This window comes from Marmota flaviventris, chromosome 5 (genome assembly GCF_047511675.1).
Source record: "Marmota flaviventris isolate mMarFla1 chromosome 5, mMarFla1.hap1, whole genome shotgun sequence".
NCBI classification, from domain to species: Eukaryota; Metazoa; Chordata; class Mammalia; order Rodentia; family Sciuridae; genus Marmota; species Marmota flaviventris.
This window is the reverse complement of record NC_092502.1, coordinates 115,374,570-115,400,764: the sequence shown is the minus strand read 5'-3', so window position 1 is coordinate 115,400,764 and position 26,195 is coordinate 115,374,570. Positions and strand designations below refer to the sequence as shown.

General features: G+C 33.0%; 1 protein-coding gene across 1 annotated transcript in view; it reads left to right on the top strand.

Annotated features, from left to right (window-relative positions):
• The window catches only part of Rnf180 (ring finger protein 180), a 220,515-nt gene that overhangs the window by 172,461 nt on the left and 21,859 nt on the right, over window positions 1-26,195 (top strand). Inside the window, exon 7 of the mRNA XM_027951641.2 lies at window positions 13,825-13,950. Within this exon, the coding sequence (XP_027807442.2) occupies window positions 13,825-13,950 (126 nt within the window). The remainder of the gene's footprint in view (window positions 1-13,824; window positions 13,951-26,195) is intronic.

Below are 26,195 nucleotides of genomic sequence, written 5' to 3'. Positions count from 1 at the left end.
GTCAAACAAAGTAAATAAATCACCCCAAATTCTCAATCTCATAAGATTATGTTATGGGCATACAGGTATGCATAAAGGTCCTATTCCCATCTCACAAGTTTTAATACTTTCTCTGATCATAATTTTCTTATGTATTATAAAGATTTTTTTTAAAACTTTCTCAGCTTTGGTGTTTTAATATGTGGGTTTACTAAATAATTTAAAAATACATTGTATAATTCCTTGAAGCAGGAAACACAACATCATAGGCATCATTGTTGCTTTTACTTATCTACTCCCTACAAAAAGTTTGTGTCACTTACATAAATGTAGGTATTTGATGATTCTTCTAATGTCTTGTTGAACTATTGTACTAGAATTTGATTGCATTTCCAAATAAGTTTTCAGTATAAGAGAAAGTTATGCAATTGCATTCTCCTGTTATTGCAGCAACATTTTAGGACCTTACTACAAGATTCCCAGGAGGGGAAGAAGGAAAAGAACAAAAAGGAGGCAGAGGGGACAAAGGAAGGGAAAGAAGAGGAATAATAAGACTTCTTCAGTTCCAAACTTTCACCTTGGTTTATATTCTCACATGAAACCTTTATTGATTCCCACAATGGTCTAATTTATAAGTCAGTTTTCCCAATAGTGAATTAACACAATACAACTTATAGGGGTTTTGATTTCTCAAAACATTCCCCAAATTATAGTCATCAATACTTCAGTGTGAGTCCTGTAAGATCATTATGGTTATAAATGAATGTGCTATAAATCATTTGGTATCTCCGTTCATTCTTTTCATTAGTGTGAATGGCACTCATGAGTACTTGAACATTTTGAACATAGGGCTTATTTGTGGGCAGTGAGCAGAGTAGGCTTGCATAAAACAGCTGTGTGTTACTGTAGAAATTAAAATGAGATTATCCAATCTGAAATGATTTAACTTCTACAAATATCCAGGATTAAATAAAAACATAGTAACCATAACAACCTCATCTTATATAATGAGTATAGACTATTAAAATATCTTTTTTAATTTAATTTTTATTTGCTCTTTTTAGATATAGATGACAGGACAGTGTATTTTGACATATTATATATACATGGATTATAACTTATTCTAATTAGGACCCCATTTTTGATGTTATACATGATGTGGCGTTTCATTGGTGATGTATACATATATGAACATAGAAAAATTCTGTCTTACTTTTTTCTGTTTTTTTTTTTTTTTTTCCTTTTTTGGTGCATTATAACTATACCTAACAGTTGGACTTGTTATCACATATTTATATATGCACACAATAAAATATTATAATTTGAACAATTTCATTCTCCAGTATCTTCCCTTTTCCTCTCCTCCCTCTCCCTGATGATCCCCTTCTTCTATTCTACTGGTCTCTTTTCTATTTTTTTAAAATCTGTGTTAGGTATAGATGATAGTAGAATGCATTTGGTACATTGTACACAAATGGAGCACAACTTCTCATTATTCTGACTGTACATGTTACAGACTCACACCAGAAGTGTAATAATACATATATAGTGTAATAATGTCTCTCTCATTCCACTGTCTTTCCCATCCCCCAGACTCTCCCCTCTCCTCACTCCCTTCTGCACAATCCAAAGTTCCTTCATTCTTACCTACCCTACCTCTTCCACTATGGATCAGCATCCGCTTATCAGAGAAAATATTTAATATTTGGATTTTTTGGGATTGGCTTATTTCACTTAGCATGATGTTCTCTAGTTCCATCCACTTATCTACAAATGCCACAATTTCATTTTTAAGGCTGTGTAATATTCCATTGTATATTTTTTACTACATTTTCTTTATCCATTCAATGTTGAATGGTGTCTATGTTGGTTCCATAGTTTAGCTATTGTGAATTGGTTGGCTAAAAACATTGATGTGGTTGTATCATTGTAGTATGCTGATTTTAAGTCCTTTGGGTATAAATTGAAGAGTGGGACAGCTAGGTCACATGGTGGTTCCATTTCAAGTTTTCTGAGGAATCTCCTTACTGATTTCCAAAGTGGTTGGACCAATTTGCAGTCCCACCAGCAATGTATGAGGGTACCTTTTCTCCCACATCCTTGCCAACACTTATTATTGCTTATATTCTTTATAATTGCCATTCTGACTGGAGTGGGATGAAATTTAGAGTAGTTTTGATGTTTCTCTAATTGCTAGAGATAATGAACATTTTTCCATATGTTTGTTAATCTATTGTATATCTTCTATGAATATTGTATATCTTCTATGAAGTGTCTGTTCAGTTCCTTAGCCCATTTATTGATTGGGTTATTTTTTTTTTGGGGGGGGGGGTGTTAAGTTTTTTGAGTTCTTTCTATATTCTGGAGATTAATACTCTACCTGAGTTGCATGTGGTAAATATTTTTTTCCCATTCTGTAAGCTCTCTCTTCACATTATTGATTGTTTCCTTTGCTGTGAAGAAGCTTTTTAGTTTGAATCCATCCCAAGTATTGATTCTTCAATTTATTTCTTGTGCTTTGAGAGTCTTGTTAAGGAAGTCAGGTCTTAAGCCTACATGATGAAGATTGGGGCCTACTTTTTCTTCTATTAGGTGTGGGGTCTCTGGTCTAGTTCCCAATTCTTTGATCCATTTTGAGTTGACTTTTGTGCAGGGTGAGAAATAGAGGTTTAATTTCATTTTGCTACATATGGATTTCCACATTTCTCAGCCCAATTTGTTGCATAGGCTATCTTTTCTCCAATGTATGTTCTTGGTGCCTTTGTCTAGTATGAGATAACTATTTATATGGGTTTGTTTCTATGTCTTCTATTTTGTACCATTAGTCTGCATGTCTATTGTGGTGCCAATACCATTCCATTTTTGTTATTATTGCTCTACAGTATAGTTTAAGGTCTGGTATTTTGATGCCTCCTACTTCACTCTTCTTTCTAAGGATTGCTTTGGCTACTGTGGGTCTTATTTTTCCAAATGAATTTCATCATTTCTGTTTCTAGTTCTATGAAGAATGTCATTGGAATTTTAATAGGAATTGCATTAAATCTGTATAACAGTTTTGGGAGTATGGCCATTTCGACAATATTAATTCTTGTTATCCAGAAACATGGGAGATCTTTTCATCTTTTAAGGTCTTCTTCAATTTCTTTCTTTAGTGTTCTGTAGTTTTCACTATAAAGGTTTTTCACCTCTTTTGTTAGATTGATTCCCAAGAATTTTAAAATTTTTGAGGCTATTGTGAATGGGGTAGTTTTCCTAATTTCTTTTTCAGTAGATTCATTGCTTATGTATACAAATGCATTTTATTTGTGGGTATTGATTTTATATCCTACTACTTTGCTAAATTCATTTATTAGTTCTAGAAGTTTTTTTGGTGTAATTTTTTGGATATTCTAAATAGAGAATCATGTCATCAGCAAATAGTGATAGTTTGAGTTCTTCTTTTCCTATTCCTACTTGTATCCCTTTAATTTCTTTCATCTGTCTGATTGCTCTGGCTAGAGTTTCAAGGACTTTGTTGAATAGAAATGTTGGAAGAGGGCATTCCTGTCTTGTTCCAGTTTTTAGAGGGAATGCTTTCAATTTTTCTCCATTTAAAATGATGTTGACATTGGACTTAGTATTGATAACTTTCACAATGTTGAGGTATGTTCCTACTATTCCTAGTTTTTCTAGTGTTTTGAACATGCAGAGGTGCTATATTTGGTCAAATGTTTTTTCTGCATCTATTGAAATAATCAAATGTATCTTGTCTTTTATGTCTGTTATGTGATCTGTTATGTCTGTTATGTGATCTATTATGTTTATTTATTTCTTTATGTTGAACCAACCTTGTATCCCTAGGATGAGCCCCACTTGATCATGGTGCAGTATCTTTTAAATATGTTTTTGTATATGATTTGCCACTATTTAATGAGAATTTTTACATCTGTGTTCATCAGGGATCCTGCTCTGAAGTTTTCTTTCCTTGATATGTCTTTGTCTAGTTTGGAATCAAATTGATACTAGCCTCATAGAATGAGTTTGAAAGGGTTCCCTCCTTTTCTGTTTCATGGAATAATTTGAGAAGTGTTGATGTTAATTCTTCTTTGAAGGTCTTGTAGAACTCAGCTAAGAATTTGACTTGTCCTGGGCTTTTCTTGGTTAGTAAGTTTTGATGGTGTCTTCTATTTCATTGCTTGAAATTGATCTGTTTAAATTGTGTCTGTCTTCCTGATTCAGTTTGGATAGATTATATATCCCTAGAAATTTGTTTATGTCTTTGAGATTTTCTATTTTACTTGAGTATAAATTTTTAAAGTTGTTTCTAATTATCTTCTATATTTCAATAGTGTCTGTCATGATATTTCCTTTTTTATCACAAATTTTAGTAATTTGGATTTTCTCTCTCCTTGTCTTCATTAGCATGGCTAAGTGTTTATTAATTTTATTTATTTTTCAAAGAACTGACTTTTTGTTTTGTCAATGTTTTCAGTTGTTTCCTTTGTTTCAATTTCATTGATTTCAGCTCTGATTTTAATTATTTTTTGCCTTCCACTACTTTTGGGGTTCATTTGTTTTTCTTTTTCTTGGGTTTTGACATATAATGTTAGGTCTTTTATTTGTTGACTTTGTTTTCTTTTAATGAATGAGCTCAATGCAATGATCTTTCTTCTTAGTACTGCTTTCATAGCATCCCAAAGATTTTTGATATATCAGTGTTTTGATTTACCTCTAAGAATTTTTTTTATCTCCTCCCTGATGTCTTCTGCCATCCATTCAGTAGCTTATTATTTAGTCTCCAGGTGTTGGAGTAGCTTCTAGTTTTTTATTTTTTCCTTGATTTCTGATTTCATTTCAATATGGTCAGATAGAATGCAGGGTTGTATCTTTATTATTATTATTATTTTTGTATTTGCTAAGACTTGCTTTGTGGCATAATATATGGTCTATTTTGGACAAGGATCCATGTGCTGGATATATAGAGTATGGTATATAGATATACCATATATAGAGTATTTCATGGAGCAAATACTCCTTCTTCTTAGCAGGAAGAAGGAGTATTTGCTTGATGAAATACTCTATATATGGTTGAAATGCTCTATATATGTCTGTTCAGTCTATATCATTGATTATGTTATTTAGTTCTGTTGTTTCTTTGTTTAGTTTTTGTTTGGAAGATCTATCCAGTAGTAAGAGCAGTGTGTTAAAGTCTTCCATTATTATTGTGTTGTGGTCTGTTTGATTCGTGAAATTGAGAAGGGTTTTTTTTTTTTATGTACATAGATGCTCCATTATTTGGGGCATAAATATTTATGATTGTTATATCCTTTTGATGTATGATTCCCTTAAGCAATATGAAATGTCCTTCTTTATCACCTCTGACTAAATTTGGTTTGAAGTCCACTTTGTCTGATATGAAAATGGAAACCCCTAATTGTTTACACAGTCCATGTGAGTGAACAAGATTTTCCCCAACCCATCACCTCCAGTCTGTGGATGTCTTTTCCTAGGAGGTGAGTCTCATGAAGACAGCATATTGTTAGGTCTTTTTTAAAAATCCAGTCTGCCAGTCTGTGTCTTTTGATTAATAAGTTTAGGCCATTAACATTCATGGTTATTATTGAGACATTATTTGTATTCCCAGTTATTTTGGTTTATTTTTGGTTTTTAATTTGACTTAATTTTTCCTTTGATTGACCATTCCTTTAATACAGCTCCTCTCTTTGCCAGGTTTCACTGTATTTATTTTCCTTCTTGTGGAATATTTTGGTGAGAATGTTCTGTAGTGCAGGTTTTCTAATTGTGAATTCTTTTAACTTTTGTTTATCATGGAAAGATTTTATTTCATCTTCAAATATAAATCTTAATTTTACTGGATATAAAATGCTCAGTTGGCATCTGTTCTCTTTTAGAGCTTCATATATGTTATTCCAGGACCTGCTGGCGTTGAGGGTCTGGGTTGAGAAATCAGCTAAAATCCAAATTGGTTTCCCCCTATATGTAATTTGATTTTTTTCTCTCACAGCCTTTAAAATTCTATCCTTATTCTGTATGTCATTCAATTTCATTATAATGTGCTTTGGTGTGGGTCTGCTGGAATCTCAGTGTTGTTTTAATTGGCATTACTCTAATTGCTAGAGACATTGAACATTTTTTCATATATTTGTTGACCATTTGTATTTCTTCTCCTATGAAATGCCTATTCAGTTCCTTTGCCCATTTATTGATTGGGTTTTTTTTTCTTTTTTTGTATTTAAGTTTTTTGAGTTCTTTGTATATCCTGGAGATTAGTGCTGCAGATCTGAGGTTCAGGTGACAAATATTTTCTTCCATTCTGTAGGCTGTCTGTTTACATTATTAATTGTCTCCTTTGCTGTGAAGAATTTTTTTAGTTTGATGCATCCCATTTATTGGTTATTGATTTTAACTTCCTATGCTTTAGGAATTTTGTTCAAGAAGACAGTTACTGAGCCAATATGTTTCAGTGTTGAGCCTATATTTTTTTCTAGTAGGCACAGAGTGTCTGTTCTAGTATAGGTCCTTGATGCACTTTGAGTTAAGTTTTGTGCAGGGTGAGAGATGTGGTTAAATTTCATTCTGTTAGAGATGGATTTCCAGTTTTCCCAGCACTATTTGTTGAAGAGGATACCTTTCTCCAGTGTATGTTTATGGAGCCTATATCAAGTATGAGGTAACTATATTTATGTAGATTTGTCTCTGTGTTTTCTATTCTATTCCACTGATCTTCTTGCCTGTTTTGATGCCAAAACCATGACAATTTTGTTACTCTAGCTCTGTAGTATGAATTAAGGTCTGGTATTGTGATGGCTCCTGCTTCACTTTTTTTTTTTTTTTTTTTTTTTTTTACAAATTCTTGCTTTAACTATTCTGGGCTTCTTGTTTTCCAAATGAATTTCATAACTGCTTTTTATATTTCTATGAAGAATGTCACTGAAATTTTGATGATATTTGCATTGAATCTATATACTACTTTTGGTAGTTTGGCTATTTTGACTACATAAATTCTGCCTATTCAAGAACTTGGGTGGTCTTCCATCTTCTAAGGTCCTCTTCAATTTCTTTCTTTAGTGTTCTGTAGTTTTTATTGTAGAGGTCTTTTGCCTCTTTTGTTAGATTAATTCCTAAGGTTTTTTTGTTTGTTTGTTTGGGTTGGTTTGGTTTTTAAGGCTATTGTGAATGAGATAGTTTTAAAAAATTTTCTCTTTCAGCTGATTCATCATTGTCATATAGGAACAAAATTTATTTCTGGGTTAAAAAAATAATTAACACAATTAATTAACCCAAAATTAAAATTAATTTAACACAATTTATTGTGTATCCTGCTATCTTGGTGAATTCATTTATGAATTCTAGAAGTTTTCTGGTGGAGTTTTTTGGGTCTTCTAAATATAGGATCATGTTGTCAACAAATAGAGATAGTTTGAGCTCTTCTTTTCCTATTAGTATCCCTTTAGTTACTTTCTTTTGTCTCATTGCTCTGGTTAGAGTTTCCAGGACTGTGTTGAATAGAAGGGGTGAAAGAGGGCATCAGTATCTTGTTTCAATTTTTATGGGGAATGCTTTTAATTTTTCTGCATTTAGAATGATGTCAGCTTTGGGTTTTATGTATGTAGCTCATAAAATGTTGCAGGTATATTCCTACTGTTCTAAATTTCTAGTGTTTTGAACATGAATGGATGCTGTATTTTGTCATGTGCTTTTTCTGCATCTATTGAGATAATCATGCTATTCTTATGTTTATTGATTTCTATATGTTTAACCAACCTTTCATCCCTGTGATAAAATTAACTTGATCATTTTGCACTATTTTTAAATATGTTTTTGTATGTAAATTGCCATTGTTTTAAGAATTTTTGCATTTACGTTCATCAAGGTTACTAGTCTGAAGTTTTCTTTCCTTGATGTGTCATTGTTTGGTTTTGATATCAGGGTGATACTGTCTTCATTAGAATGAATTTGGAAGGGTTCCCTCCTTTTTTATTTCATGGAATAATTTGAAGAAGACGGTGTTAGTTCTTCTTTTAAATTCTAGTGGAACTCAACTGAGAATTCATCTAGTCTTGGGCTTTTCTTCATTGGTAAACTTTTGATGGTGTCTTCAGTTTCATTGCTTGAAATAGATATGTTTATATTTTCTATGTCCTCTTGATTCAATTTCTTCAGTGTCTTCAAGATTTTCTATTTTATTGGAATATAAATTTTCAAAATAGTTTCTGATTATTGTCTGTATTTCAGTAGTATTTGTTGATATTTCCTTTTTTCATTATAAATTTTAGTAATTTGAGTTTTTTTCATTCTTTTTCTTTATTATCTTGCCTAAGTTTTTTATCAATTTTATTCAAAGAATAAACTTTTAATTATTATTTTTGTTTGTTTTTTGTTTATTATCATTTCATTGATTTCAGTCTGATTTTAATGATGCTGTGTCTTCTGCTTTTGATGTTGATTTGTTGTTCTTGTTCTATGGCCTTGAGTTGTAATGTTAGGTTACTTATTTTGTGACTTTCTATTCTTTTAATTAATGAGGTCATTGCAATGAACTTTCCTCTTAGAATTGCCTTTATAGTCTCCCAGATATTTTGATATATTATATTGCTATTCTTATTTACCTCTAAGTATTTTTTATTTCACCCCTGATTTCTGCTATCCATTTGTCACTCAATAGTGTATTATTTAGTCTCCAGGTGTTAGAGTAGCTTCCATTTTTTTATTGTTGATTTCTAATTTCATTCCACTATGATCTGATAGAATGCTAGATATTTTCTCTATTTTTTTATTTTCTAAGAGTTACTTTTTGTCTGAAGATATGGTATATTTTAGAGAAGGATCTGTGTGTTGCTGAGAAAAAAGCACATTCAATCATTGATGGATGAAATATTCTTTATATGTCTGTTAATTCTAAAATGTTAATTGAATTTTTTAGTTTTATAGCTTTTTTATTTAGTTTTTGTTTGGAGCATCTATCTAGTGATGAGAGAGATGTATTAATGTCACCCAGTATTATTGTGTTGTGGTCTACTTGATTCTTGAAATTGAGAGGGCTTGTTTGTTGTACATATGTTCCATTGTTTGGGGCATAAACATTTACAATTGTTATATTTTGTTGATGTATAATTCCCTTAAGCAGAATTAAATGAAATTCTTTGTCCCTTCTGTTTAACGTTGGCTGGAAGTCCACTTTATCTGATAGGAGAAAAGAAATCCCTGCTTGTTTACAAGATCCATGGGAATGATATGTGGTGTTTTTTTCCCAACGCTTTTACCTTCAGTCTGTGGATGTTTTTGCTTCTGAAGTGAGTCTCTTAGAGACACCATATTGTTGTGTTTTGTTATTTAATAAAACTCCCAGTTTTTCTTTTGATTGATGAGATTAGGCCATTTATATTCAATGTTATTATTGAGATATGATTTTTATTCCCTACCATTTTGATTTATTTCTGGTTTTTAGTTTGAATTAGTTTCTTCTTTGATTGTCCATTCTTCTAGTGTAGTTCTTCCCTTTGATTGTTTCATTTTTATTTTTCATTTCTTCTTCATGAATATTTTATTCATTTTATGTTTTATGGTCCAAGCTTTACACTTGTGAGTTCTTTTAACTTTTGTTTATCATGGAAAATTTATGTCAATTCTGAAGCTTAATTTTGCTAGGTATAGTATTCTTGGCTGGCATTCGTTTTCTTTCAGGTTTGTATACACTATTCCAAGACCTTCTAGCTTTGAGGGTCTGGGTTGAAAATCAGTTAGATCTAGGTTTCCCTCTAAATGTGACCAGTCATTTTTCTCTAGTAGCATTTAAAATTTCTATCCTTATTCAGTATGTTATGCATTTTCCTAATAATGTGCTTGGTGTGGGTCTGCTGTAATTTTGTATATTTGGGGTCCTATAAGCTTCTTGTATTTGATTTTTTCACTCCATTTTTAAGACTTAAGAAATTTTCTGATGTTATTTCATTGAAAAGATTGTGCATTCCTTTGGTTTATGTCTCCAAGCCTTCATTTATCTCAATAAATCTTATATTTGTTCTTTTAATGTTATCCCATATTTTTGGAAGTTCGGTTTATGCTCTATTAACATCTTTCTCTATGGTCAACTTTAAGATTATATATTCTGTATTCATTGCCTGAAACTCTTTCTTTCATATGGTTTTGTCTGCTGGTGATGCTTTTCATTGATTTTATTTTTAATATTTTTTTAGTTGTCATGGGACTTTATTTTATTTATTTATATGTGGTGCTTAAAATTGAACTAGTGCCTCATACATGCTAGGCTATGCTCTACCACTGAGCCACAACCCCAACCCTCCATTGAATTTCTAATTTGTTTTGTTGTTGTTTGTTTGTTTTTGGAGGGGGTACCAGGGATTAAACTCAGGGGCAGTTGACCACTGAGCCACATCCCTAGCCCTATTTTGTATTTTATTTAGAGTTAGGGTCTCACTGAGTTGCTTAGCACCTCACTTTTGCAAAGGCTGGCTTTGAACTTATGATCCTTCTGTCTCAGTCTCCCAAGCCACAGGGATTACAGGCATGGTTCACCATCCCCAACTTGATTTTTTTTTTTTTTTTGAGTCCTTCATTTCTATAATTTCTGCTTGGTTTTTTTTTTTTTTTTTTTTTTTTTTTTTTTTTTTTTTTTTTTTTTTTTTTTTTTAGAATCTCTATCTCATTATTGAAGTGATCTTTCATGTCTTGTATTTTCTCTCTGATTTCATTCCTTTCAACACTCTTTACCTCACAGATCAGTTTAATAGTGAACTTCCTAAACTCCTTCTCTGACATTGGTTCCACCTGATGGATTCTGTTATTGGTGTATTTTGGTTTGTTTGGAGTGATTTTTCCCTTGCTTTTTCATGTTGTTTTTGTATCTACACATCTAATAGTCTGGAGCAGGAGTGTCCCTGTGGACTTATAGTATCCTTGAAGGTTTCTAATACCTCAATTTATGGGGAGACAAATAATAATAATAACTAATGCAAATAATATACACCATTAAACCAAATAGTTCCTTCTATGATGTCTACAATGATAATTATCACAATAAACAAAAATGATGTGATTAGTTATTAACCACACTAAAAATAGTAAATTTACAAAATTGTTAATAATTTCAAATGTTGAAAAGGGTTAAAATAGAAGCGATGTTACATATGATGATTATGAGGGAGGAAGAGAGAAAATAGAAGCAAAAAAATCGAAGGATGAGTGAATGAGAAATCAATAAAAATTTTCTGTTAGCAGACAAAATAGAGAAAGAGAATCAAGGGAAACTTTTAAGTGAGAGAAAAATAAAAATTGTATGTGTAAAATTAAAAGAATACAAAATATATTAATCAAACATTCTATCCCTTAAAAGACTGTGTGATGGAAGATAACTGCCCTTAAATAATGCTAGAAATTTGGAAAAAGAGGTGTGTGTGTGTGTATGGTCCATTCTTGTCACAATTAAACAGAAAAGAAGATGGAAAAAAAAGTTCTCAATGGAAAGTTAAAGAATCGTTTCTCTCGGATTTCAAAAAAATTCTTGTCTTCCCTTGTTAGCAGTGTTGGGTAGGGTGGACTGGAATATGATGCCTGTTGCACCCTCAGGGTGGGGTCACTGGAATGTGAGAGGAGATCCTGTAGACAGACTTCCTGCAGGCAGGGCTTAGGCCTAGATAGGATGCAGTTTTTTCATTGAGTGGTGATTTGTCTAGAGATTTTAAATCAGTGCACCTCTAAGGCCCAGCAGTTGCCTGTCCATGCTGGGAGACTCTGGGTTCCACCTGTGTGGCATAACAGTCAATTCTTTCTCCCCTTCATCATCTGTAGACTCTTGTGTTTCTGTCTCTCAGGTTCAATCTTTAACCTCAATCTCTCTCATCCCTGTCCTTTCAAACTCCACGTTGGGTGTATCCCTCCCAGCCAATCCTGTGAGCAGCCTGACTGGAGTGGAGGGGTATAGCCTCAATCCCTCTCTGCATCTTACCCTCTCCTGATCACTTAATCACTCTCTATGCCATGTGGTGTGGGTTTGTCAAGCCTTGATTTGCCGGGAATTAGCCTCCATGGCTGCCAGCCCCATGATGCACTGTAGAAAGGCTACTTTCTCTGTCCACGAACAGCTAGGAGAGAGACAGCCCCTTTCCCACGCAAGGATAATGTATCAAGCAGTGTCTCTGATCTCAGATCTCTTAGTATCCAAACATGCCACAGGCCTCCCCAGTTGCCAGTGGGGATTTGTTCCTTATATTATTATACTCAGTCTCCTGAGTCCCCAATCGGCTTTGATGTCCAGCATTAGTTCCCAGTGAAGTCTCCTTTTCATTTTTTTTCCCACCCACCATGCTGAGAAGCTGCTTATATACTTTCTTGGTTTCACTTCCCCAAATCCCCAAGTACCTTTATTTCCCTACCTTATATGCTTGGATTTTTGTTTCATGGGTGTTGAATCAACGGAGTTGTAGCTTCAGCTTAAAACATAACCTCACTTATCTGGAGTAGTCTATTTTTTACATTGTTCCTGTTGTTGAATATAAACTCTGTGAATTAGTTTTCTCTTTGAATTTCGTAAGTAAGAATCAATCTAAGGTAGAGATTGGGAAAATACAGAAACTGTATTGCTGAAGCTCCAAGCTTAAGGTAGAAAGGAAGCTGAGGAAGTGTGTCAGGAGATAACTATAGAATGAAAGTAAGAGGGATTGGCTGATGAAAGCCTCATTTATTCTCAGGTCAGTTACCAACTCTGCACTGACCTAAGAACTTCTTCAATGAAGGGTATGATACTGATCATAACTTTCTTTCCTTGGCTTTTATACAGAGACTCCACTACAGAGAAGATCAAGTGTGGTCTCTGATTGATCTGTGTATACTTCAGATGAATACCCTTTTAAAATCACTTGCAAAGCTTCTGAGGGTTGAGAATTTATTTTTACAGTTTTACAACTCTCAAATCTGCAACATTAGACTCAGTAAGATGCTGAATATATCACATATAGAATGAAATAGATTATGAAGTAAAAAGTTCTACATCAAATGACTTTTTATTTTCACTCACTCCTAAACCCTGATTGTATTCTTGTTGAGAGCCACAGCCAAAGGGGCCCCAGCAAACTTCCAGCTGCCAGCTGATGATTGACTCACAGCGGCCCCAGCAAACCTTTAGCTGCCAACTGATTGGCTCCTCTGCAGTGACGATCGTTGGGCTGTTTCCCCGCCCTTTCAGACCGCCCTTTCAGACCACGGAGCTGCTCATTGGGGGACTTTTTTTTGGCTCTGCCCACGGGACCCAGCCAATCAGCCTCAAGAGCAGGAGGAATGGGGGAGGTGGAGAGGCTTGTGGGAAGCCGGTGGTGGCAGTTGGGCTCTGAAGGTTTTTCCTGAGGAGCTGTGTGGTTTGGTGTGTGTGTTCTAAAAATAAAGTTTGTTTCTTTTGACAAGTGGCTCCTGAATTGTGCCCAGCCAGACTGCGGCAATTCTAGCTATTCTGTTGCTAAACCCATAACACATGACTTCCCTTTTTTCAATCCACCTGGTTATTTCCATATTTTAGTCTGTAGTTTTCTGGAGGGGAAGGATTATGTTTACTTATCCTTGTGTCCTGCATACCTATAGTACCTGATGTCAAAGCTACTCAGTAAATGAATGTTCCTTGTATAGTTATATCAAAGTTTCATCATGTGTGAGTTTGGCTACATTTGTTTGAAATTTTAAAAATCTTTTTGAATTTTTTTCTGAATCTACTTTTGTCTTCATGGATTTAAAGAGATCTGAATTTATTATCAAAATATTGCACCAATAATCTCTCATGTTCTTGCCATTTTACTCCAATTAATTTTTAAGATACTACTTTCTTTTGCTTTACTCCAGAACTGAACAATGCCACAAAAACATTCTTTGCTAAAGAATATTTGAAAATTAAACAAAGCTTTCAGAAGTCCAGCTCTGCAAAATGGCCTCTACCAAGCTGCAGAAAAGCTTTTCATCTTTTTGGAGGTAAGGAAACTAATACCTACCCATCCCCGACCCAAAATAAAATTCTTGTAACTGTCAATTTTTCCAAGCCTATTCTTATACCTAATTTCTTCCTGTCTTAAAAATGTTAGTGGATATATTTCTGTATTGATCTAATTTAAGTAAAGGTTTTGCTAAATATCTCCTTGCTGAAAGCTACAAATATACATATGAAGACAATGAAGTCTATACATTGAAAGCAAATTTGAGAGAAACCAGTATTAAATTGACTTTCCTGGGGAGAATAAGAGGGAAGGTGGATGGAGAAAGATTGGTCATTGGGTTCTAAGTTACAGTGAGATAAAAGTAAGAAGTTCAGGTGTGCTATTGAATATACTATAGATAATAATAATGTACTGTATATTTCAAAAAGCTAGAAGAAAAGATCGTGCATATTTTCACCATAAAGAAATGATAGATGTTTGAGGAGATAGATATATCTAACCTGATTTAAACATTACAATATATGCTGTATCAAAAACATAATATCATACCTCATTAATATGTATATCAGTTAAAAATTCATAAAAATAAAAATAAATTAACTTTGCCTTTCCATCAGTGTTTAATATATAGATGATAAACAGGTATCCCACAAGTATCAGATTTGATAAAAACTATTTGACAAAAGCACTAGTACTCTTAATAAAAATTTTTATTAATTCAATTATCATAAGCTAAATTTATGTAGTTTAATATATTATAATTCTAGCACAAGTTTAGGACAAGTAGAAAGTGACAGAGCCTTGGAGTAGAGGGTATCACAGAACTGAACAATGGTCTGAGAATGGTATACCAGTGTCTAGGTTCAGGTCTAAGTAGCTATATGATTTAAGGAATGTCATGAGCACCTCTATTGCTTGTATTCAGATAAAGTGTAAATGATTTTATCTGCCCCACCTAATTAATATACTAGTTGTAAAGACTGAATGAAACTAATGCCATTTTGAGCTTAAAGAATGTGTTACTGTATGACCATACAACATGGACATAAAATATAAAGTCATCTTTTATAAATTCTTGGTTTGTAAGAGCATGAATTACTATGTAGTTTTAGCATTTACAACTTATGATATTATGGGGCCAGATGGGGGAATCATGATCTTCAGAGAACAGAAGGAACTTCTACATAAGAAAATAAGACCAATACAGTGATGACAAAGACCCAAAGCAGATAGAGGCAGAGCCTGTATGGTGGAGGCAAAAAATAAATTGATACACTAAATCTCTTTAAGTTTGAAGGAAGTAAGTGAAGGACCAATATAACTTTGTACAGTGGTTCAAATGAATAAAATAGTTTAAGGATACTCAGTAAGCCCTTATGTCTTTATAATTTGGTTAGTATCTAAAAATATTATCTAGGATTTGGTATAAATAGGTTTAAAACTATAACATTTAGCCCAAAATATAATAGAAAATCAAATATGAGAAAAATCAGCTTTACATAAAGAATTCATACCCAAAAGGAGAATATTTATAATTTGGTTTTTGTTCTTTAAGAAGTTCCCTGTATCCTGGGTGAGGGCCGTGGCTCAGTAGTAGTGCACTTGGCTGGCATGTGTGAGGCACTGGGTTCCATTCTCAACACCACATATAAATAAATAAAAAAGGTCTATCAACAACTAAAAAAAATTAAAAAAAGAAGTTTCCTTTATCCTGTCTTCTACCTTACATTCAGTTTATTTAAATACAATAATCCCACATTTTCCTTTGTCTTTTTCTATTCTGAAGTAAAAGTGAAGCAATAATTCAAATAGGTGTTCCTTTGTGATTTTTGTTTTATTTGTCCTGTGTGGAGCAGAAGAGTGCCATAGACCTTGATTTAAAAAAAAATTAATACTTACACAGGAGACTAAACAAATTAAGATGGATTATATGGTACAATATTAAGATACCTTTGAACTTACTGTTTTAGAAAAACAAGCAATGATATACAGTATGTTCCTGCTTTAGTGCATGATAAAATTAAATGTAGTACAACCCAGACATTAACACCTACATATAAATACATGTAAATGCATATCATTAGGCATCCATAGAAAAGTGAGGGTGTGAGAGCATCACATGCAACATACACACATGTATGTGTTTAAAGTAAAACTTGATTATATCATACATTTTTATGGTAGAAGTTCAAAATAGTTTTATTACATCATTCAATTTAAGAAGTATTGTAGTATCACAAGCTCAGCTGAACTGGACAAGAGCTGAACTGTCAGGTAACTAAGTAAGGTAAAGCAACACACCAAAAAGGAGAGAATTAAGCTTTCAATCACTTGCTACAATGGCATAAGCAAATCTAAACCTAGAGAAAATGCATACTCCCTTTTCCATTTTCTCCATAGAATAAGAATACTGGCCCAGGGTCAGGTGGAGCAGAGCAGATGTGGGGATTGGCTCACTGTACAGAAACTAAGTCTCCAACAGTTTTATGGGTCCTGGAGTCAGGGGGAGAATAACATGGAGGAAGGGCTACTAGTGAGAAAAAAAAAATTGGATATGGAGTCACAATGGAGAAAAGTCCCCTCAAGTTATCCTCTTCTAATCCCCAAAAAGAGGCATCAGCAGAGGCAACTGAAAAAGACCTCTGTGCACTGTCTCAGATAAAGAACCTTGCAATGAAGATGCTGTGAAAGAGCATCCACTGACCTTGAGACCTTGACTGCCACTCCCTGTGGAGACTGTAAATACTGCCTGTGCAGCAAGTCTGGCATAGGAAGGGCAGCTTTCTGCTGTGAGGCCTACAGTAACAGTGGCTAGACCTAATACACACAGGATTGGGAATCAGATATCTCAATTAACAATATTATTGAAGCACTTTCTGTACTTCTCTTTGTTTGCCTCTTGCCTCCCCCCAAATATTTTATTTATCATTTCTGTATAGATATACATATATACTTAATCAACATTATTTATTTTTGCTTGTTTTTGCACTTTTGTGATGGTAACAAATGTACATATTCCACATTTACTTTGCCACTCAGTATTAGGTTTCTCAAATCTATCTATTTCAGTAAATATAGTGACATTTGTTTATTTTTTAATGCTGTACTATAGTCAATTATATGAATGTACTAAAATTTGTTCATTCTCCTGTGGATGAATTGAGTTATCTGACCTTTTCATTGTTATAAACAATGCTACTGTAAACATTTTCGTGTCTTCTGGAATAATTGCCAATAGAAACTTGGGAGATCATAGGAAAAGTACATCTTGAAGTTGATTAGCTAAACCAAACTATTTCCCTAAATGACTGTACTGATTTTTCAGTAGTTTTGTCATCGCATTTGATCTTTTCAGTCTTTTATAATTTGCTAGTCTTGTAACTATAAAATAACACCACAGTGGGGTTTTAATTTCCATTACTGTGATGGGGGTTGAATATGGCTTTGTCTATAGGTATATTGGCCATTGAGTTTTTTCATTTGTTGAATACTTATTTACAAATTTTATATATTTTTCTATGATATTTTTGTTAATTTTTAAGAGTTTATAATATTTTTCTGGTGATTACTTTTTCTGTTAATTATATGAATAGCCATTCTCATCACTGTTTGAAGTCTGCCTTTTTACTTCATTGTATCTTTTAATGAATTATAGTTCTTCATTTTCTTCATTTTTCTGGTATGTACTGTTAAAGAAATTTCTCTCTATTCTCAGGGTCACTTCTTATATATTTTTCAAATAGTTTTAAAGGTCTTTGGAATTGACTTATGTTATATTGTTTTATGAAGTTTTTGTTTTGTTTTGTTTTGCTGTGTGCCATGTAGGGAACCAATTTCTTTGAGGAATTTTTGCTATTTAATTTTTTCCATTTATTAATCATTTCTCTACTGATGTATGATACCAATCTGTCATATTTAAATTCCCTTATGCTCTATATCTGAGTTCTTAATTTGATTCCATTGGTTTATTTGCCTATTCTTAGGCCAAACACCAAGCCTTTATATTTATAAGCTTTTAAATCTTCCCTCTAGCTTGTTCTGTTTCACAAGTATCTTAGCTATTTTGAGGACCTCTGCTCTATTATTTGTCTATCATGTTCTCTGTTATAAGAAATTCTTAACTTCATTGTACCTGAATCAAATTCTTGCTTTACCATTTGTTTTGAAATTTCATTTTAAAAAGTTCTTCACCACTCCCAGACCACACAGGTTTTCACTTAGATTTTTTTTTCTATGTCTACATTGTGGTTTTACCTTTCACATGTAGGTCTTTAACTAGAGTCTACCCTTTATATTGTGTTACAAAGGATTCACAACTTTTTTCAAGTAAAAGCCCATTTTTTCCAAATATTTATTATACAGCATTGTTGCATTTGTAAAGATTATTTACTGTTGTCTTATAGAAATATAGTATAATGTGGGAAAATGATCTAATATTTAACAACCATACTAAATAATCTAATTAAGTTTAATATTTAAATGGTCTTAGGTGCTTTGAGTGAAGATGATTATAAGTATAGTTTGACATCTTTGTTAAACTATGCTTACACTGAACAGTTAAACATCTAATGCATATATACTTTCTTTCTCTTTTATCTTGATGAACATTTTGAACTGGGTTCTCTCTTCTATTTTGAACAAAATTAGTGATAGTAGCATCCTTAATTTTAGATGGAATGCTTTTAATATTTACCATTGAATATAATTGTTTTTACTTGTTGTTGATGTTCTTTCTGTACCATACTAAGATAATTTTCTATGTCATTAACTTTTATCCTTTTTACCAACTTCATTATTTAATGTTATAAAGTTTTCTGCCATCACATATTTTTGTTATTCTTCATTTCTAATGTTTAAATAAGTGATATTTAATTATATACTGATCGAGTCATATTGATTCAAAATAAAGTAATTATTCAAAAATCAGGATCATACTGGAAAATAAGAGTCTGTGATTTATCACTATTCTGCAAACCATACCATCTATGCTATGTTAATAGTTACCTGAGAAATTTATTTTTCAGCTGTTTTTCACAGTTGCTAGGAGGAAGTAAGGTGGGAAATGCAATCTGGAAAAAAACAACACATTCCAGTATTTGACTTTGGCTCCAGAATTTTATCAAAAAAAAAAAAACACTTGAATGTAGATTTCCCTAGCCAGTGATACTCACATAAAACTTTTCATGAACTCAGCCACAAAAACTAGCTCACACTTTAACTATAATACTTGTTGTTTTCCTTTGGATTCTGTGAGGTACTGTCTAGGATACACTGATAAGAAAACAGACATGTTTAATTCTTTTTCTCTTATAAATACATATTTCATGTATTTATACGTAAAATAGGTAATATGAAAAGGAATAAAATATTCTGAAAAAATGTGAGCTTGCATTTTCCATTTCACATCAAGTCTAGTTGCACTGATGACTGTGTCAGTCCTAGTTCGTGCCTCTGAGTATCTGACATTTCCATGCATTACAACCTCTGTTTATTTTATCAGTAACCAATTGTCATGGTTTCTAGTCCTGCCCTATCAACTTATGCCCTAAGAAACCACTTTGTGTGTGTATGTGTGTGTATGTGTGTGTGTGTATAATGTATCTATCTTATTATGTATGATATGTACAAAATTATGTGTGTTTGTGTCGCATACACACATACATACACAAAGTAAAAACTAGCTGAGAAGTTTTATTAAAATATTTTTGCCAAAAGGGGAAAAAGATGAGTTTCACATTGTTGATATCTGATTTTTCTAAATTCAGCTCAAAGAAATGAAAAGAAGAAAATCAGGATTTAAAAAAAGCATGTCCTTTTTCTATAACAAAAACATGCAGCTGAAATGCAGGTGTCGGAGATATATGTATGACAAGGCCATCCATTTCTCAGGAAAGGCAAGGGGAATTGTTTTATTTGGTCATTAGTTTTTCTGAAGGTGTTAGATTGGTTTTGCAAGTTTAAACATGTTCAGTATAATTCAAAGAATATCTACATGGGAAAGAGTGCTAGCCTCTAATAGAAAACAAAGCACTGTATGCTCAAACAACAGGACTTTGATTATAGCCCAGAAATATTCCTTCTCAGAAAGTTAGAGGTAAATTGGAGATTTTTTTTTCTTTTTTTTATTGGTTGTTCAAAACATTACAAAGCTCTTGACATATCATATTTCATACTTTAGATTCAAGTGGGTTATGAACTCCCATTTTTACCCCAAATAAATTGTAGAATTTTAAAATGTACTGTAAACTTGGTGCTGCCTGTTAGCAGAAGGTATATTAGTGTTTACATTTTCTCAAAAACTGCAACAATTTTATTCATATGATAAGCTTTTGAAAATGCCTAGGAATTCTGAAGTGTCTTTTTCTTTCTTTTTATTGTGGCAGAATTAGGTTCTGTTTTTTTCTCTGAGATGTACTTATGAGTTTGAAATTTATTTCAGAAGCAAACACTGCAACAAGTTTTGCATTATCTAAGCTACTTTTAAAAATAGTTACATACCATTCTAAAATGTGAAATCATAGATTCTTACAGAAAGAATGCACATGTCACTTCCCCAGCCACTTTAAGAACAACTTCAATAATCATACTCAAAGACTTCTAGAATCTGCTTATCACAAGCAGTGACAGGGAGCTCATCACCATACAAAAATAAGCTTATTCATCTTAACAAATATATCAGAGTTTCTATGTTGAATTGAAATCTGCCTTCCACAATTTTTTTATTGGTTCAAGTGTGTTTTAATCTAATCTTACGCTACATAATGTTACTTCAAATATGCAAAGACACATATAATAGCACTTCCACAAGTCTTTAATCTGCACACTAAATCTACATTCCTTCAACTGTTCCTAATGGATTTGAGGAACCTGATTGCTGATTTCAGAGATACAAAATAGGCTAGAAATTATGTCCACTGGGTACTGATAAACTGAGCATGTAATGCTTAAAAATAGATACTTTAGGGTAAAGAACTGTGATTGACAAGAGTCATCAGTGAAACGAATACTTATGAAGGATGTAAAGCTTACATTTATCTGGGTTTCCATTTCTTTTCACATTACCCAGTGTTATTTTGGTGTTGGGTCACTGAATCCATGGTCTGTCTAAGGCTAAATAGTTCAGTTGAGCAATGGACTCAAAATTAAAATATTTTAATTTTGCTTCTATATTATGCTTATGATAACAAATGAATTATAATGCAAATTATTCAAATATCACTACTTTATAATTATTATTTATTTTTAAAATTAATAGCAGTGTTTCATTTTCTCAATCCTTCTCTTTCCTTTATTCTTCCTCCCTCTCTCTTTCACACACACACACGTACACACACACACACACTCTCTCTCTCTTCATTGTTTCATATATGTAGAATTTTCTTAATTGCCTATGAAGTTGGATGTTAGTAGGAAATGCTGCCTTGTAAAATACTTTCATGTATAACATAAATGCACACATATGTACATACATTAAAAATCAAACCACTGACTCCAGGACCTCTGAGATTGACACATAAAACAAATTCTCTTGGTAAGTGAGGGTAGTCCTGGCCTTAACCTTGAGCTCACTATTTTAATGCTTTGTCCTAGTACTAATGCTTTCCCTAATGATCCTGCAGAATAGATGACAACAAGTTAAAAAGTTTAAATATGTGGTAAGGTGACTGATATTGGACACTGGATTATTGGACCTTTCGATGTAGACAGCTAGAAAGAAAGTGAAGGAGCTCAGCATAGCCAAACTCATAGTGAAACATTGATCTTTAATAAATGGTATTATTTAATTCTTCAGAAAACTTAAAAAATATTCAAGCATTCTAAAGTTTGACCACTGTGTGACTCCCTTATTGTAGCAATGGGTAATAAGTGTATCATTGTGAACCATCATGGTAAACTATGGTCAGTCTTAGGATAGAACATGAAGACAGAGAAGGTAGGCAATTAAGTCCCTTAAGTGAGAAGACAAAAACCTACTTGTTTTGGGGAGAACATGTGGTGACTTCATCCTATTCTATAATCATAGTGAGTAGAGAACACTTGTAATTGTGGATACTCAGCCCTAGCACATAGAGATAGGCAGGCTATGCAGAGGTACAGTAAGAGTGAAGCAGGTTCTGTGCAATGGCTGCAGATTATTCTTGTCGGTAACTTTTTATCCCAAATGATCAGAAAATGTTATGAAAAGCTACAGCAGGCTTCTTCTGTCCTGCGGGCCTGTTACATATTTGAGAAACAGTGGCAAAAATTAGTTTGGGACTGTTCTCTCTTACTTCAGCCCTGGAAGAGTAGCTATCTCATTTGATCAAAAGCAATAGAAGTGGCATTGCCAGATGAGAAGACCAGATTAGAGGAATGCATGGGACCAGATTCTGAGCATAATAATGAGAAAATAACCACAGGACCTTGAGGAATAGCAGGCACATTTATATATTAAATTTTTTGCTCCTATCAACAGCAATGGGGATTTCTACTTCAGAGTAGGATGTAATAAGTCATATCAAGCCATAATTCTCTGAGACAATATGACAAATTACCAAAAGTCATATTTTATAATCCGAGAGCTGTGTAGTTAAAGACTAGATGAATTAAAATTCTAGTATGATAAGAGCCACCTATGAAAACTAATATTGCCAGCTGTTTGTTTCACTGGACATATTTTATGAGTCTTGGAATTATCTGGAGATCGGTTTTATCTTAGGTAGAGAACTCTATTTGGGGAAGAGAAATAACCAGAGGTTTTGATAACCATGTAGACTGACATGTCAGATTGGAAAACAAGTTCAAACATATGGTCACCATGAGACATTTGCTAAGAGTTATGGCAGTACAAGACAAGTTGATACCTCACAAAGGCAGAATAAACTCTTTCCAGGCTCATAGCTTAGGAATCAAACTGTTCTATAGTGAGGGACCTGCAACAAATACAGTCCACCTTAAAACATTCCTCATATTTTAAACCTTTGGAGAATAGAAGGCTAACAAACAACATTCACCTCTGAGAAGTAGAACTTTCAGATTAGAGGAGACAGAGTTCTGCTGAACTATTAACCAGACAACCCAAAGGACCAAGCTTAAGGAGAAGTCAAGACTTGAAAAAATACAAACAACAATAAAACAGAAAAGCATTAAAAGTTTCCTATTATGTCCCCCTAGTTCAATGATGCTTTGGAGATAAAGTTCCATAAAAGAATGAAGCTGCAATAAAGACGATAGATCATGCTTTAAGGCATTTAAAGTCAAAGGCTGACTAAGTCTAATGAAAGCTGTATCCCACAAAACTTCTTATTGATTATTGTATCAAGGTGATGAGCCTCCTTACCCTGCCTGACAAAAGAAAGGCTCCACCCTCTTCTAGAGGGAAATAATATCAACTTAAATCTCCATAGATCCTTTATACAGTAAAATTTAAGACATGCCAAGGATTAGGAAACTGTGACTAATAATCAAGAGACAAAGCACAAAACAGAAATAGATCCCTAGGTTATCTAGATGTTGGAATCATCAAACTGTGACTTTAACGTAACTATTAGGGAAAAAATTGTCCCCTTCAACTGGAACCACCATCTTCTAGTAATATGCTAAAATGAATAATACAAAGAGAAGGAGAAAAGACCCCCAATTATGTTTTCGGAAAACATGGAGCTGGGGCTGGGGCTGTAGTTTAGTGGTGGAGGGCTTCCCTAGTGCATGTAAAGCACTGGGTTCGAGCCTCAGCACCACATAAAAATAATAAATAAAATAAAGGTATGGTGTTCATCTACAACTAAAAAAAATATTTTTAAAGAAAGAAAATATGGAGTTTTTTCTTTAGTCACATGCATAGAAATCTACCACAAAGTGATACTGTAAACATCAAGAGAATGCATGCTGTTCCAAAAGGAATGCCTCACCAATGTCAGCATGGAAAAACTGTAAGTGTACACAGTGTTACCCAGCATGCTGTTGGCATTATGGTAAGCAAACAAGTTAAGAGTAAGATTCTTGCTAAGAAAATCAATGTATTTGATTAATTTGCTATTGATCAAATTAAGTACTTCATAAGAACCAAGATAGCTTCCTGAAATATAGGAAGATAGATAAATAAATAAATATATGGTCCTGCGTTCTACTGAAGCATCGGTCTGTCTACTTCCTCTAGAGAAAAGCAAGAACTAGTGAAAAGGAATCTGAGCTATTGAAACTTATCCCTATGGATTCTATCACAAGAAATTTTAAAAATAAAACCTTCTCAACGATAAAGATATTTGTCTTCATTGAGAAGAAGTGTGGTATTCCCCTTCCACAAAGAAATATTTAAAGCAAACTTGTCCAAAAACATTAGTGAAAATAAAGAAAAATATTAGTGGAATATGTAAAAGAGGTGTAAAATGTCAAAAAAAAAGTGGAAGCTATGAAAAAACATTCTGGAACTACAAAGTACAGTATCTACATTAAGAATGTATTAGGTGGGGCTAGGGTTGTATAGCTCAGTGGTAGAGCACTTGCCTAGCAATTGTGAGGCACTGGGTTTGATCTTCAGCACCACATACAAATAGATAGATAGATAGATAGATAGATAGATAGATAGATAGATAGATAGATAAATGATATTTTTAAAAAAGAATGTATTAGGTAGGCTTAATAGCAGATTATGTGGAATGCAGTCTATTGAATATGTACAATTGAGAGTCTCTGAAGGGGAAGAGAAAGAAGGGATGAGAAAATAATATCCAGAAAGATTATTGTCAAGAATTATCCAAAACTGATGAAAGACAACAACACCTATTAATAAATCTCAGCATGACCTAGTTAGAATTATTAGAAAGAAACCATATCTAGAGACATCATAGTCAAATTACTGAAACCCAAAGATAAAGGAGAAATCTTAAAAGCATTCAGGGAAAAAAATAATGTTACCTTCAAGGAAACAAGCAAGGATTACTGGCCTCTAACAGATATAGATAGATAGATAGATAGATAGATAGATAGATAGATAGATAGATAGATAGATAGATAGATAATCTACTAACATACAGTTCTCTACCATGCAAAATATTCCTTCTAAAATGAAGATGTAAAAAAAGACACATTCAGGCATCCAATAGTCCTACACTAAAGAAAAACTAAAGGTTGTTCTTTATGGGGAAGGAAAATGATCTCAACAAGGAAGAACACCAGAAGGGGCAATTACATGAGTAAATATGAATAAATGTTATCTATTTAAATCAACACAACACTAATCTGATGGGTTTGATCATAGAACATGAAATGTAAGACAGTAACAGCAAAACTATTGAAGGTGGTAAATGAAGTTAAACTGTTATAAGGATCTCATATCATTTGAAAGGTTTTAAAAGTACTAATTTAATATATACCATCATAAATCATAATTGTATATGTAATCTCTGGAGTAACAACTGGAAGAAAAATGAAGGAATGTATAATTTAAAAATTAGTAGAGATGCTACTTCTCCAAACTTCTTACCAAAAACTCATACCTTCAGTCTAATCATGGGGAAAACATCAGACAAATCCCAAGTGAAGTAAATTCAACTAAATATCAGTACTCCTCAGAACTATTAGTCTTGAGAACCTGTCATAGCCAGGAGATGTAAGGAAATATGATGATTAAATATAAGGTAGCATCTTGGATAGAATAATGGAACAGAAAAAGGACATTAGATAAAAACCAGCAAAATTTGAATAAGGACTTTGATCAATAATAATGTATTGGTATATTAATTGTAGCATGTGTTCTACTAATTTAAGATGTTAGTAATGAAGAAAATAGAACATGGATTATTTGAAAACTCTCTATACTATCTTTATAACTTTTTGTAAATCTAAAACCATTCTAAAATAAACAAAACCAACGTGGAGAAAATAGAATAAAAATACTTGATTAATGCTTACAAAAACAGTAAGAGAAAAATAACAAAGATGAGATACATGAAATAAATGTAAACATTCAGATTGAAAGAAACTGGCAGATGGATTAAGAAAGAAAGTAAGAACCAACTAATACATTGCTTATAAGAGACAACATTTAAATATAAAAGCACAGAAAGGTTGAAAAAGATGAAAGTAATATAGCAATACATGTACCAATACATGTACCATGTAAACACTAACCAAGAGAAAGCAGGTATTGCTCAGTTAATATAGGGATTTCTAGAAATAAAAGTACCATTTCATGGTAATAAAAGGGACAATTAAACAAGAAAATATAAAACCATGAATGCACATGCTTCTCAAAAACATTTTCAAAGTCGAGGACTGGATGGATTCTCAGCTGAGTTCTAC